Below are 15,384 nucleotides of genomic sequence, written 5' to 3'. Positions count from 1 at the left end.
GGTTTCAGCTAAATTGCTAACCTGTGTGGCTCAAAGAGGGGAAATGACTTGCCACAGCTCAAAGTAATAGAGCCAGCTTTTTTTATTACTATTATTGCTTGGGATCAGTTTTATTACTATTATTGCTTGCTAATCGTTGAGTGTACAAAGAATTAGGGTACACTGATTACTTCTGTTAGATATTATAATTGTGTCCCGCCCCCAAGAGGTGTGTCCCACACCGTTACCACCCCCCTCCCTGCCTCGCCCAACTCCCTCATTCCCCTACACCCCCTTGTATTAGCTCATCTACTACCTCCATATTAGAACAGAATACATCGTATCTTGCTTCTCCATTCTTGGGATGACATTTCTGTCTTCTTGGAAGACTCCAGGTTGACCTTTTAGCCGGCCCCTGCGCATGCGCCGAAGAGGCACCCTCTGATCCGGCCCACGTTTTGCCTCTCGTCCGGACGCGCTCCTCCTCCAGATCCGGGAAAGTGGCAAGACTTCCGGTCTTGTTTACAGCGAAAGCCGGAAGTGGCTGCGAGCGAATCGGCGTTTGCTGAGGCTGCTAGTTTAGAGTGTTTGCGCTGGTAGCTGCTCTTGGCACGAAAGATGCCGAGTGTGGCGGCTGCAAGCACCGCTCCGTCCGAGTCTCAGGAAAAGAAGCCGCTGAAGCCCTGCTGCGCCTGCCCAGAGACCAAGAAGGCGCGCGATGCGTGGTCAGTGCGCAGCCGGGGAGGGGGCGGCCGACGGGTCCCGCGCGCCGCGGTCGTGCCTTCCGGTGTCTCTGCCCTTTGCCCTCTACCCTTCGCCCTTCCTTAGCTCTGCGGCGCTCGCGAGAGAGTTATAGCGCCCTGCAGATGTCACGGTTAGTTCTTTGTTGAGTTAGCATGTAGCTCAGTCCGGGAAACGATGGGAGAAGAGAGAGGTCAGATTGGCCCGAGGCTAGCTTCACTCAACGGAATCCTGCCTTCCTACAAATGTTTTTTAAGCATATGTTAAGGCTTAGCCATTCCCTAAGTTATGAAGATGTTGAAATGGATAAAGATGCTACCCCATTTAAAGGGGCTTAAGTTAATGGAGATAAACCGATTGGCATACCACGTTGTAAGGGACTGTTTCCGAAGATTTGGCAAGACCAAAGAGTAAAAATTTTCTGGTGATTGCTAAGGCTTTCTCTCCTAAAATTTGGAGATAGAAGGACACAGGGTATATTCCTTACAGTTCTGAAGAGTTCCCCTTCAACCCTTCAAAGGCAACCAAAAGTTAAAAGTTAACCAGTCTGTCATGTAGGTGACATTATAGTATTCAGAATAGTTCATCTATCATCATCTCCTAGAGGAGAGTTTGTTCGTTCCTTCTTTATGTAGCCTCCTTTGTGGACCAAATCTCATTAGAAGGAGTCCTTAGATAGCATGAGTGTACACCTCTCCCTCCGGCCTCTTTGACCTCACAAGTGGAGAAATAGTCGACATAAAAAGAAGAGAAATCATAATAGGCATAAAGGGATAATGAAAGTGTAGGAACTCAGTGCTTTAATAGTAATTAGTACTCTGCAGATAATTGTGAAGAGAGAATTGAACGACGAATCTGATTAAGAAATTGCTTCCCAGGGCTATTGAATGTTCATATAGTATGGCATCAAGATTAAGAGCCTGAGATCCAGAGTCACGATTTGAATTAACCCACCAACTTGGTGACCTTGACTAAATTATCTAACATATCTGCCTCGTATGTCTGTAAAGTGGGCCTAATAAAAGTATCTGCCTCCAGGATTATTGGAAGGGTCAGTGCTATAAGTCAGCTCCCCAGCCCTTTTGGCACCTGGGACCAGTTTCATGGAAGACAAGTTTTACCACTGAGGGGGATGGGACAGGAGGGGAGCTCAAGTGAAGGGGAGCAGCTGTAAATACAGATGCTCTCCCACAACTCACCACCTGCTTTGCATCCTGGTTCTTAACAGGCCAGGGACCAGTATTAATTAGTCTGTGGCCTGGGAAGGCTGGGGACTGTAGATATAATCCACATCAAGTGCCTAGCATATTATGTATAGTATTCCATAAATGTTCAGTAATGCTAGCTGATATAAGAAGCTTACTATCCCAGACACTCCCTCCCATTTGCAGGCAGCCCTAGAACTATATTGAAGGATGGCTAACATTTTCATGGGAGGAGAACTTAACCTCTTTAAATTCCTTTTGCATCAATTGCCTCATACCACTATGTCTTCTCCCCAAATATCTGTATTCAGGAGTCAATTTTTTCTTGTAATTGAATTTAACTTGATTATCTGCTAAAATTACATTTTCTGGCTGTGGGTTCCTACTCTTTGTGGATTTTATAAGCAAGTTACTTGATCATCATGAAGAGAGTTCCTCTTCGTCTCCTGACTACCAAATCCGTTTGATGTATATATTGTTGGGTGGTCTTGTGATTAGCAGTAGATTTATTTAGGTGTATTTGAATGTAGGGCAGAATCAGAAAGTTAATTTCTCTGTGATAATAGATGAAAATTAAGCTCTTCTCTCTGCCCTTCTTTTAACATTTTATTTAGTCTATTTATTTCATTATGGAGCAGTGTTATTCCTTAGATATGGAAAAGAGGCAATATTTGATATGTGTAATTACTTCTGATCAGATTCCCTCTCAAACTAGTTATCTGTGGGATATCTTTGTATGCATAGAACTAGGACAAGATCAAATAAAAACAAGCTGATGTAACAGCATTCCACCATACCCATGTTCTGGCTCATTGTCTGTCGTTGTCATGCATGCTTATTTATTAATGTGCTTAATTACTACTTAGATAACAAATACGTTTTGTTTTATAGTATCATCGAGAAAGGAGAAGAACACTGTGGACCCCTAATTGAGGCCCACAAGGAGTGTATGAGAGCCCTTGGATTTAAGATATGAAATGGTGAGCTTATTGCTTCAAATTTGTGCATTCTTTACAGATTTAGCAGCCATCCTGCAATACTCTATCTAAAAGGTGCTTCACTTGGTTAATCTAACATGCGTAAGTATCACAAAATAAGTAACGATTTTTCAGTTCCCAATGTAGAGAGTAAATCCTGCTAATAAATTGAGAGGCATTCAGCAGATTTGGGAAGGAAGAACTTAGCTTTCAAGGAAAGGTTTGACAAAAGCCTTTAGTTCTATGATTTAATAATAATTAAAAAAAATTAAAATAAAAGCCTTTAGTTATGTTAGAGTTAGGTTTCATGGCTGTAGGAAGTTCAAAATATTTCATTGTTTGACTTAAAGGAATGAAAGGGAAATACTTTTCTGAAGTATTTCTATTTCTTTTTTCTGAATTTGTGGGTCTTCAGTAAATGCTTCTGGTAGAAAGTCGGTGACCCATGGAAAAAGTGCTCTCTGCAAAATGAAAATGGAATTGTTGCTATTTCTTTTGTACTATGCTTTATTCTAATAAATCTAAAACCTCAGTCTAAATTTCTAATGCTGAAAGGAACCTTAAGTGCTCTGTATCCAACAGTAACACAAATAACTGATTGCTTTTTGTGTGGAAGCTATTCCTTCAATTATCAATTTAGCTCACTCCCCACTTCATTCAGATCTCTGTTTGAAAGTCTTTTTTTTTTTTGTAGAGACAGAGTTTCACTTTATGGCCCTCGGTAGAGTGCCGTGGCGTCACACAGCTCACAGCACCCTCCAACTCCTGGGCTTCGGCGATTCTCTTGCCTCAGCCTCCCAAGTAGCTGGAACTACAGGCGCCCGCCACAACGCCCGGCTATTTTTTTGTTGCAGTTTGGCTGGGGCTGGGCTTGAACCCGCCACCCTCGGTATATGGGGCCGGCGCCCTGCTCACTGAGCCACAGGCACCGCCCTGTTCGAAAGTCTTATTAGCGAGGTTGTCCCTCAATGCCCCATGTAAACTAGCATTCCTTCCCTTTCACTTTATCCTAGCACTGTCTAGTAGAGCTTCCTGTGATGGAAATGTTCTGATCTGCATTCTTTAGTCTGGCAGCCATTTGCTGTGTGTGGCTATTAAGCCCTTGAATTGTAACTAGTGAGATTGAGGTACTGAATTAACACTGTCACTTGCATATTAGGTAATTTCCTTAGTCATCTGTGTTGCTTCACTGGAACTAGAATGTAAGCTGTCAGAGAGTAGAATTTTCTATTTCACTGACTTGTTATATGCCCAGCACTTATAACAGGACCTGGCATATAGTAGGTACTCAATAGAGGATTGATAATTAAATAAATAATAAATCAGGAAATTAAGATTTTTAGTTTTGAGATAACTCCCCAGATGGGTTTAGCAGTTTCAGAATTTTGGTCTCCAGGCAGACTCCCTTCCCACATTTCCGCACCACACCACTACTGAGAGAGAATGTCAAAGCCACGTACCAATATTATAGTAGAAGAGAAAGAGAGTCTGGCTTCTTTCCCTTTCACCTCTTCCTGCCTCTGAAATTTCACATACAGCCCAATCTTCTTTAGTGAGCTGTAAAAAAAAAAAAGATAAGTAACATGCCCAGAGCTGATAAGAAATATCACTTTATAGTAGAAAACAGTTAAGGCTAAAAGTCCTGAGGCTTCATTTTGAGCCTCCTAATGTTTACTTGAGCATGTTTTTTATTTTAGTTGCATTTAACTTTTGTCCAGATACTAATCCTCTCTGCATTTCACTTTTTTTAATTTGTAAAAAAAGAACCATAATAGTATATTTTGTGATTCCATATTTAGTATGGTATATATATGTGAGTGGCTTTTAGACTAGATGGTTATTTAAAAAAACCTGCATGATGAATCATTTCATAAAATAAATAAATTTGGAGAGGAGTGCATTCTCAAAATGTATACCTATTAACTTTTTTTTTTTTTTTTTTTTGATACAGTCTTGCTTGTTGACCTTGGTAGAGTGCTCTGGCATCACAGCTCACAGCAACCTCAAACTCCTGGGCTCAAGCAATTCTCTTATCTCACCCTTCCAAGAAGATGGGACTGTAGGCGCTGGCCACAACACCCAGCTATTTTTAGAGACAGGGTCTTGTTCTGGCTCAGGCTGGTCTCAGTCAGTCCACCTGCCTCGGCCTCCCAGAGTGCTAGGATTATAGGCACAAGCCATCTCACCTGACCACCTATTAACTATTTTTAAAAACACAAAACCTTAATGTTTCTGTATTCATAATCCAACTTTTTTCTGTGCTTTTTTTTTTTTTTTTTTTTGAGACAAGAGTCTCAAGCTGTTGCCCTGGGTAGAGTGCCTCAGCCTCCCAAGTAGCTGGGACTACAGGCGCCTGCCACAATGCCCAGCTATTTTTTGGTTGTAGTTGTCATTTTGGCAGGCCCAGGCTAGATTCGAACCCGCCAGCTCCAGTTTATGTGGCTGTGCCCTAGCCGCTTGAGCTATAGGCGCTGAGCCTCTTCTGTGCTTTTTAAGTGCACTCCTCTTTTAACAACCACACAGGCCTCAGCTGAAGAAATAGTAGTAGCAGAGATAATTCTAAATATAAGTTACCTGAAGATTTAATAGTAGCAAAGGACGAGACTTGAAAATTACTGAAAAAGAAAAACTAGGTACAATTCTAGACAGTTTCTTCTATTTTATGACTACTTCTTTTACTGGGAGTGTAAGCCAACCTAGAACCTAATTAGAAATGCAAAGAGGAGGGCGGCGCCTGTGGCTCAGTCCGTAAGGCGCCAGCCCCATATACCGAGGGTGGTGGGTTCAAACCTGGCCCTGGCCAAACTGCAACCAAAAACTAGCCGGGCGTTGTGGCGGGCGCCTGTAGTCCCAGCTACTCGGGAGGCTGAGGCAAGAGAATCGCTTAAGCCCAGGAGTTGGAGGTTGCTGTGAGCTGTGTGAGGCCACGGCACTCTACTGAAGGCCATAAAGTGAGACTCTGTCTCTATAAAAAATAAATAAATAAATAAATAAAATTGTGTCTGTCTCTGTCTGCCACTTACACCACCAACAACCACACCCTCCCCAAAAGTTAAAAAAAAAAAAAATGCAAAGAGGAAATGAGTGGCTACTGTTTTTCTGGCTTTTGGAGTCAAAGAACCTAGAGAACCCTGTTTGGAGACAAAATTGTTGAAAGTAAAGGCCTAGCCCTGAGTAGTGGTAATACTCAGTATTCATTAAGTTTAACTGAACTTAAGATTTTTACATAGAAACAACTGATTATGTATGAGAATTTTATCCTGTGTTACCCAGAGAAAGGGTCATTTCTGCCATTTGGACATTTATTCATTCAGTACGTTTATTAAGACCTGTAAAATGCCCAGATAAGACTGATGGTCCTTTCTCTCAAGGTCTTCGTACCCAGAGATAAACCAGAGAGGCTTACATTCAGGATTTTTTTGCCAGGTAACCCCTTTTCATATGTAGTCAATAGCAAAAAGGTAATGGTGCTAGGGCTGCTATCATTGAAATGTTGAATGGCTGGGCAGTGCCTGTGGCTCAGTGAGTAGGGCACCAGCTCCATACTGAGGGTGGCAGGTTCGAACCTGGCCCTGGCCAAACTGCAACAACAAATAGCCAGGCGTTGTCATGGCTGCCTGAAGTCACAGCTACTTGGGAGGCTGAGGCAAGAGAATAGCCTAAGCCCAAGAGCTGGAGGTTGCTGTGAGCTGTGATGCCACTGAGGGCGACAAAGTGAGACTCTTGTCTCTAAAAAAAAAACAAGAAATGTTGAATGGCTTCATTTTTGGTTATCTTTCCTGCCCATACTTTTGCTTAAATGTATTCTTCCCTTGAGCCTTTTAGAAAAAAGTTTAGATGTTTGTATCTTAATGTGGGTTTATCCTTTTATTGAAACCAAATGAAGGGAATGGCTAGATGAGAGAAGTACTGCATTAGACCTGGAGTTGGCCCAATTTAATTATCTTTTTAGTGGTGTTCTCTGTCTTCAGGAATTATAGGAACTAGAATAGGGGTGAGAATCCTGGTACTGACGTGACTAGACCAGCAGCCCTATCTCTGCTACTCTCCTTTGCTGATCTGTCCAAATAGATTTTAAAAGTGTCGCCCTTATTTTGCCCTTGGGATTAAGTGAGTAACTACACAGGAAGTGCCTTGTATTCTGCCTTTTGCTCTGTGGATTATTGTCAAACATACTTGAATCACCAAAGAGGGGTTTGCAAGTCTCCTGTTGTGAATATCTATGAAAATAAAATGCCTTAGCCCTTTTTTTTTGAGACAGAGTCTCAAGCCGTGGCCCTGGATAGAGTGCTGTAACATCACCACTCACAGCAACCTCCAATTCCTGGGCTTAAGCGATTCTCTTGCCTCGCCTCCCAAGTAGCTGGGACCACAGGTGCCTGGCACAACACCCGGCTATGTTTTTGGTTGCAGCCGTCATTGTTGTTTGGCGGGCCTGGGCTGGATTGGAACCCACCAGCTCAGGTGTATGTGGCTGGCGCCTTAGCCGCTTGAGCCACAGGCGCCGAGCCACCTTAGCCTTTTTTATGGTAAAGGTATTTTTGAGGAGAGAGAGACAGTATTTACTTAAAAGCTACTAAAAGTTTAAACATGTAATGAATGGTTTCAGTGATGTTTTTAGTTAGGCAAAACAAATTAAAAATGTGGGTTTTGTCTGTTATGACTGGTTTAAACTAATAACTGTGACAATTAGTTAATTATTAGACTGAGGAATTTAAATTCAGAGCCCTGGCATGATGTTTAAAATCTGACTTTCTAAAATGAATTTTCCTGTAGGTTCCCTGCTGTGTGAATATGTAATTACTGAAGAATGGAGAAGACTAAATAATATTGGGAGTTCTTTGATGAGCTTTAATAAATGGAAAAAGTATTTATAATTTATTAAAAAGAGGAAAATATCCCTGGTTAATGATCTTCATGTGTATTTTTTTTTCTGTGTTCCTCACACATATATGGCTTCCCTCCCCCCTTAAAAGATCTATATCAACACATCTTGTAACATAACTTTCTTATGTTCTCGTTACTATATCATTTTGGGAACTCTGGATATTTGTTTTTACGAGAAGACAGACACTGATCTCAGACAATAAAATCTCAAAAAATAGAATTAAAGATTCATAGTCCTTTACCAATTCAGAATCACTGTAGTAGCCATAATCATCTCATTCAACACATGTTTTTTAATTTTTAACTTAAAGGCAAGAACTGGACAAGACTTTAGTCTTAATATTTTAACCATTATTGTTCTTTACTGGCTGTCCTTGGAAAAGTTGGTTTAGATTTTGAACCTAATCAAGGTGCTTGCCTTGGAGGAGCTCAACTGTTTGACATCTGTGCGTGGCTAGTTACACTTTAGGGTAGATTAGAATCATAAATTTAGTTCCTAGGGGACAGACAGTTGTCTGTTATTAACCAGAAGCTGGCCCAAGCTAGAGGCTGGATTGGTCCAATAAGTCACTAATCAAACAGCTCAATGCTATGCCATAGTGACACCTAGAATAGAACAGGTGACTTAGTGCAGCAACTCTGTGGTCCTCTTAGCTGCTTATGGGCTAATTAAGCTATCGATCATATTTGGCCTTTAAATACATTAAATTTAAAACCTCAAAAACAGAAGATACTGAGGAACATAACTAAGGATATATAATATATAGGTGTCATTGTGTGTTGGGAAAAATGTCTCCCTTTATAAAATAAAGGAGTTGAATTAAATGATTCCTCGGGATACCTTTCTAATTAAGAGCATGGCTTTAAAGTATGACAGACTTAGGTTCAACAACTGACTGTGTGTCTTTATGCATGTCACAGCTTCTTTGGGTCTGTTTTTCTTAGCTGAAAAAAAAATAGAAGTAATACTTAAAAATTATAGAGCACTAATTGAAATAATGTCTATAAAGCATTTAGCATGGTATCTGGCACTGAGTTATTAGCATTCTCATTCTTTGGTTCAATATTTTTACTTGAATATTCATTTGGATATTACTTTTATTTTAGTAAATTCTTTATGGTTTGCAGATAATTGCTAAGACGGGTATAAACTACTTCCCACCCAGTACATATCCTTGGCATAGATTTCCAGATTCCATTTGAATATGTTCTTGAACTATAAAAAAGAAACAAAAAAACTGCAAAAAAAAAAAAAAAGTCAGTTTCTTCGGGCAGCGCCTGTGGCTCAGTGAGTAGGGCGCCAGCCCCATATGCCGAGGGTGGCGGGTTCGGACCCAGCCCTGGCCAAACTGCGACAGAAAAATAGCCGGGCGTTGTGGCAGGCGCCTGTAGTCCCAGCTGCTCGGGAGGCTGAGGCAAGAGAATTGCATAGGCCCAAGAGTTAGAGGTTGCTGTGAGCCGTGTGACGAGTTAGAGGTTGCTGTGAGCCGTGTGACGAGTTAGAGGTTGCTGTGAGCCGTGTGACGAGTTAGAGGTTGCTGTGAGCCGTGTGACGAGTTAGAGGTTGCTGTGAGCCGTGTGACGCCACGGCACTCTACCCGAGGGCGATACAGTGAGACTCTGTCTCTACAAAAAAAAAAAAGAATCTATAACCTTATCACCCAGTAATTTCTGGCATACACTGTCCCAGAATTTTCCAATACATTTATATATTTTTTAAAATAAGAGGGAGATTATTTTTTGTGATATGTGTTTTTAATGGGATTATAACATTATTGACTTTCTCCCCTAATATATTTTACCATTAGTGATTATTGTTCTACAACGTCATTTGTGTTGGCTGTGTGTAAATCCATTCTGTGACTTACCATATTTTTTTTACCTATTTTTTTTTTACACTGACTGCATTTGTTGGATGAAGTCCCTCTTAAGACTTCCCATAATTTAATACATTCCCTATTGTTCACACATTCATTCATTAAACAGATGTTTTATAGAGCACCTGCTATATGTCAGATGCCATTTTGGGAGTTGGGTCTTAGTCTGAAACAATATATATCAGATACTTAAATTTTTTTGGTCAACTCTGTGATGGATATTCCAAGATGCTTTCCTAAAAAAAGTGCATGTGTGAAATATCTAGCATTTCTTTAGCTATTAAAAACTGCTAGACGGTAGTTCTATCTGTATCAATTATCGTACTTTTGACAGCAAGTAATAAAAATCTTCATCAAGGAAAACTTTCATGCAGTGGAAGAAGTCCAGAATTAAAGTTAGCTGTAGGTGCAGTGATGTTACCCAACTATCGTCATCAGAGCTCTCTCTTCTAGACTGATAAAGTCAATTGTGTGTGTGTGTGTGTGTGTGTGTAAGTCTAATAGAAGAAAGAAAAACCACTCCCCAGGTATAGACTTTTAGTTTTATTGAACCAAATTAGGTTATGTGTACATTTAGGGACTAGTAATAGTCACCAGAATACCTGGTCTGATTAGCTTACACACACATACTGCCCCCGATGCCAGTCCATTTGTAGGTTTGATATCTAGACAAAACTGAAATTCTGTTACAAAGGAGGAAGGGCAAAAATGGGTATTGACATAGCCAGTTTTCTACTACATCATCTTGTTCACCTATCAACCAGGTTATCCTGAATGGTCAAATTGAGTTCATAGGAGCAGTTCCTCTTGTAGTTTACTCAAACTTTAGAGAGAAAATTATTGGTAGGACATAGTAAGTTGACAGTTGACAGATGTTCAGAGAACTGTTTTCTGAAATGTAGTTGTTACGGAGGTCCTTAGGGAGAGCTGAATTAGGGTATATTCAGCCGAAAGTAAGAATAGCCAACTATTCTGATGCTTGCAATAAAGAAAAGTAAATTTATCTCCCCTGTCATAAAGTCCATAGATCGAAAGTTCCAGGTATAAGACAATGGCTCAATGGTGCTTTCAAGAACCTAGGCTTGTTCCATTTTCTGCTCTTTATCGTTTTCATCCCTGGGCATATCTTCTCTCGTGACTGTAGTAACTTCATGCATTCCGTTGTCACACAGCTGTATTTAAGCCTAGATGAACGGTAGCAGGCCTTGCTGTCTATCAGTGTATATACATTTCCCCAGAAGCTCCCCTACGCATTTCCTCGTATGTCAAACTGATCACATGCCCACTCTTATGCCAGTTGCTATCAACAGGAATGAGATAGTATGCTTGGCTTTAATGAATCTTAATTCAGGCCTTGGTAATTGGGGAAGAGAGAAGCCCACCTTCTTTAACATGTTGCCCAAGCAGGCTCGGAGCCTGTAGCTCAGCAGCTAGGGTGCCAGCCACATATACTAGAGCTAGTGGGTTAGACTCCAGCCCAAGCCTGCCAAACAACAATGACAACTACAAGCAAAAAATAGCTGGGCGTTGTGGTGGGCACCTATAGTCCCAGCTACTTGGGAGGCTGAGGCAAGAGAATTACTTAAGCCCAAGAGTTTGAGGTTGCTGAGCTGTGATGCCACAGCACTCTACCCAGGGCAACATAGTGAGACCCTGTCTCAAAAAAAAAAAAAAAAAAACATACTGCCCAAGCAAAATCAGAAATTGAAGAAAAGGAGGAAATAGCTACAGGAAGACAATAGTATCTGCCTCAGATCAGCTGGGCAGTATAGGCAGTCTCCAGGTTACAAACATCTGACTGACATATGACTCACACATGCATGGCGGCTATTACAGGTAATAGGTAAATGTAGCTGTTCCAACTTAAATACAACTTCAATTTAACAAAACTACAGAACCTACCTTGTTCATAAGCCAGGGATGGCCTGTATGCACCCAATGCCTGAAATCATGCTTCTGTTCTTTTTTTTTTTTTTTTTTGTAGAGACAGAGTCTCACTTTATGGCCCTCAGTAGAGTGCCGTGGCCTCACACAGCTCACAGCAACCTCCAACTCCTGGGCTTAAGCGATTCTCTTGCCTCAGCCTCCCGAGTAGCTGGGACTACAGGCACCCGCCACAACGCCCGGCTATGTTTTGGTTGCAGTTTGGCCGGGGCCGGGTTTGAACCCACCACCCTCGGTATATGGGGCCGGCGCCTTACCGACTGAGCCACAGGCGCCGCCCTCATGTTTCTGTTCTATTTTGATATGTATAATGAAAGCATTAACCTCAAGCTCAGTGTTTCTCAAACCATATTTGGTGAAGAACCAGCTTTTTTTTTTCAACTCATCACAAACCAACACTGGGAAAATGAAATATTAAAAGAAACAACCAGAATGTTTATTGCAGCTCAGTTCACAATCACCAAGAGATGGAATCAACCCAGTGCCCTTCAACACATGAATGGATTAATAAACTGTGGTATATGTATACCATGGAATACTATTCATCCATAAAAAAGATGGAGACTTTACATCTTTTGTATTAACCTGGATAGAGTTGAAACGCATTCTTCTTAGTAAAGTATCACAAGAATGGAAAAGCAAGTATCCAACGTATGCAATACCAATATGAAAACAATAGAAAAACAACTAAAAATCCACATGAGAAAAATACAATTAAATTGGGGGAGGGGAGGGAAAGAGGAAAGAGGAGAAGGGAGGAGGAATGCTAAGCTCCCGGCTAATGGGAACAATGTAAGGGTATACAGTACACCCCCTGGGTGAAGGGCTCTACCACAACTTCAACTATACCTAAGAAATGCAAACAATGTAACATCATTTGTACCTCATGTCAATCTGAAATAAAAAAAAAAAAAAATTACAAAACGACCATATAGTTTTGTGTTTTTTTTTTTTTTTTTTTTTGTAGTTTTTGGCCAGGGCTGGATTTGAACCCGCCACCTCTGGCATATGGGGCCGGCACCCTACCCTTTGAGCCACATTTACCGCCTTCAGTAGAGTGCCATGATGTCACAGGACTCACAGCAACTTCTAGCTCTTGGGCTTCCGCGATTCTCCTGCCTCAGCCTCCCGAGCAGCTGGGATTACAGGCGCCTGCCACAACGCCCGGCTATTTTTTGGTTGCAGTTCAGCCGGGGCTGGGTTTGAACCTGCCACCCTCGGTATATGGGGCTGGCGCCCTACTCACTGAGCCACAGGCGCCACCGACCATATTAAAAGACACTATAGGGCGGCACCTGTGGCTCAGCGGGTAGGGCGCCGGCCCCATATGCCGAGGGTGGCGGGTTCAAGCCCAGCCCCGGCCAAACTGCAACAAAAAAATAGCCGGGCGTTGTGGCAGGCGCCTGTAGTCCCAGCTACTCGGGAGGCTGAGGCAAGAGAATCGCGTAAGCCCAGGAGTTAGAGGTTGCTGTGAGCCGGGTGACGCCACGGCACTCTACCAAGGGCGGTACAGTGAGACTCTGTCTCTACAAAAAAAAAAAAAAAAAAAAAAAAAAAAAAAAAAGACACTATATAAGCCCAAAGTTTTTGTTACTAAATTCGAAGTTTCACTGTCATATTGCTATAAAAATATCTCAACACTCTATTTTTGCCTTTATCTCAGCGTGGACCAGTAATAAACAATTTGGACTCCAGGCTGGGTGTGTGATCACACTTGAGTGGCACTACACAGCCAGCTGACTTAAATAATCTGGCTCCAGCCTGCCTCTCCTGGCTCATGCCCTGCTACTCTTTCTGATTCACATACAAGATGTTCTGTCTTACCCAACTATGGCACGTATTTTTGCTTTATTTCTAGGCTTGACTTCACATTCTGTTTGCCCTTCCTGGAATGCCTTCCCCCAGCTGGGGAACACCTACTCATCTTCCTAGTCAAGCTTCCACGTTACCGTCCCTGTCATGTTTTCTCATGAATTGTAGTTAATTTAGTTAGGTTATGGCAGTATAGTACAAGTCCCTATAGACTGAATTCTTTGCTTCCCCATCAGTGTCCTTCCTTTGAATTCTGGGTATGCTTTATTGGATTGCAATTCTTTTCTGGGTCAGTCCCCCCTGCTAGACCAAAAGTTTCTTGAAGGTGATGATTTTTTTTTTTTGAAACAGTCTTACTATGTCGCCCTCGGTAGAGTGCCGTGGCATCACAGCACACAACAATCTCAAACTCCTGGGCTTAAGCGATTCTCTTGCTTTATCCTCCCAAGTAGCTGGAACTACAGGCACCCACTACAGTGCCTGGCTATTTTTTTTGTTGTAGTTGTTGTTGTTTTTAGCAGGCCTGGGCTCAGTTCAAACCCACCAGCTCCAGTGTATGTGGCCAGTGCCCTAACCACTAAGCTACTGGCGCCGAGCTGAAGGTGATAATTGTTTCATTCGTTTATAAATCCCCTGTTCCTGGAATACATAGTTTTTCCTGAATAAATGCTTATTGAATTAAATCAACTCACCAAATGATAAGATTTCTGTTTCTTCCCTGTTTCTTTCCAGATATTTTCTGTTGTGCTTTGGACTTCATATGTCTGTGGGTTTCCTTAAAAGAACACACCATTTTGACAGGTCCTGTCCTGTGGGCGTCAGCATCACTGTCCCTGTATGCCAAGTGAGGGGTTGTGCATCTCCGATTCTCTTGCCATCTATATCACCCATGCTGCAGTAAACAAGCCTGTATCTGCATCTATATAAACTCCTCCAAGTACCTATCAAGTTGGTATAGCACAGAAATATACAATTTACAGTCACACTGACTGGACTTTAATCCTTACTCACATACCAGCTCTGTGACCTTGGGCAAGTTCCTTGACCTCTGAGCCTGTTTCTTCTATTTAAAAAAAAAAAAAAAAAAAAAGAGTCCAGGCGCAGTAGCTCATGCTTGTAATCGTAGCACTCTGGCAGGCCGAGGCAGGTGGATTCTTTGAGCTCAAGAGTTTGAGACCAGCCTGAGCAAGAAGGAGACCCTGTCTCTAAAAACTAGCTGGGCGTTGGGGCAAGCACCTGTAGCACCAGCTACTTGATGGCTGAGGCAAGAGGATCACTTGAGCACAAGACTTTGAGGTTGCTGTGAGCTATGACACCATAGCACTCTACCAAGGGTGACAAAGTAAGACACTGTCTCAAAGAGGAAAAAAAAAAAAAAAACTAAAAATTAGGTAGGTATGAGATGAGGAGGGAACAATAGCTGCTTGTTACATGTTAGTACTCTCTGCTGAGGTAGCACATACATGGATTGACAGTATAGTTAATGGGTCTGCCTGTCTCTTTAAGGCGTCAGGGCCAACGGTTTGGGCAGGCTGGCTGAGAAAGATGAGCTGCTTTGAAATTCTATCCCAGGCAGAGCCTTGGCTGATTCTCTGTTCCTGTGCTTCTGACCTCCCTGCTCACAGCTGGCAGGGACAGCTACTCTGGGAGCTCAGGGTCAGCATGACCAAGGTGGAAGGATGAGCAGCTGCTCATTAAAGTCGTTGGGCTGCTTGGGAGGCAGGCGAGTGACACAAAAGCAGCATATGGAAATCCTCAAAACTCCACTGCTCAGATGACTTCACACTCCAAATCATTGCCCTGAGGGAGGCTCAGGGGTATTTCTTCTCCTAGCTTCTTCTAGCTCTTTGCTTTCCACTGATTTTTTTCCTCCTTCTGAACTTAGAAAGGAGAGAATAAGATACATTTGTTACTCAGTTGATTTTAATTAAATAAAAAAACTGGCTTCTTTCAACATACCAT

The 15,384-nt window shown here is 42.1% G+C and overlaps 2 protein-coding genes across 3 annotated transcripts in view; one reads left to right on the top strand and one right to left on the bottom strand.

The window, feature by feature from the left end:
- Positions 1-442: 442 nt before the first annotated feature.
- On the top strand, positions 443-7,808 carry LOC128567360 (cytochrome c oxidase copper chaperone). Of its 2 annotated transcripts, XR_008374882.1 has the most exons (4): positions 443-704; positions 2,817-2,905; positions 6,274-6,328; positions 7,679-7,808. XR_008374882.1 is itself a non-coding variant. In XM_053564592.1 (3 exons), exons 1-2 carry the CDS (start codon positions 598-600, stop codon positions 2,899-2,901), a joined length of 192 nt encoding a protein of 63 aa, XP_053420567.1. In that variant the 5' UTR covers positions 443-597; the 3' UTR covers positions 2,902-2,905; positions 7,679-7,808. The 2 variants fall into 2 exon arrangements, 1 of the variants encoding a protein (XP_053420567.1); XM_053564592.1 differs by lacking the exon at positions 6,274-6,328.
- Positions 7,809-9,401: 1,593 nt separating this feature from the next.
- The window catches only part of ADPRH (ADP-ribosylarginine hydrolase), a 107,533-nt gene continuing 101,550 nt past the window's right edge, over positions 9,402-15,384 (bottom strand). The window contains exon 5 of the transcript XR_008374881.1: positions 9,402-9,435. The gene's annotated coding sequence lies outside the window, so the exon portion shown is untranslated. The remainder of the gene's footprint in view (positions 9,436-15,384) is intronic.

Source organism: Nycticebus coucang, chromosome 16 (assembly GCF_027406575.1).
Source record: "Nycticebus coucang isolate mNycCou1 chromosome 16, mNycCou1.pri, whole genome shotgun sequence".
Classification (NCBI taxonomy): domain Eukaryota; kingdom Metazoa; phylum Chordata; class Mammalia; order Primates; family Lorisidae; genus Nycticebus; species Nycticebus coucang.
Note: the sequence above shows the minus strand (reverse complement) of the source record. Positions and strands in the feature narration are given on the sequence as shown.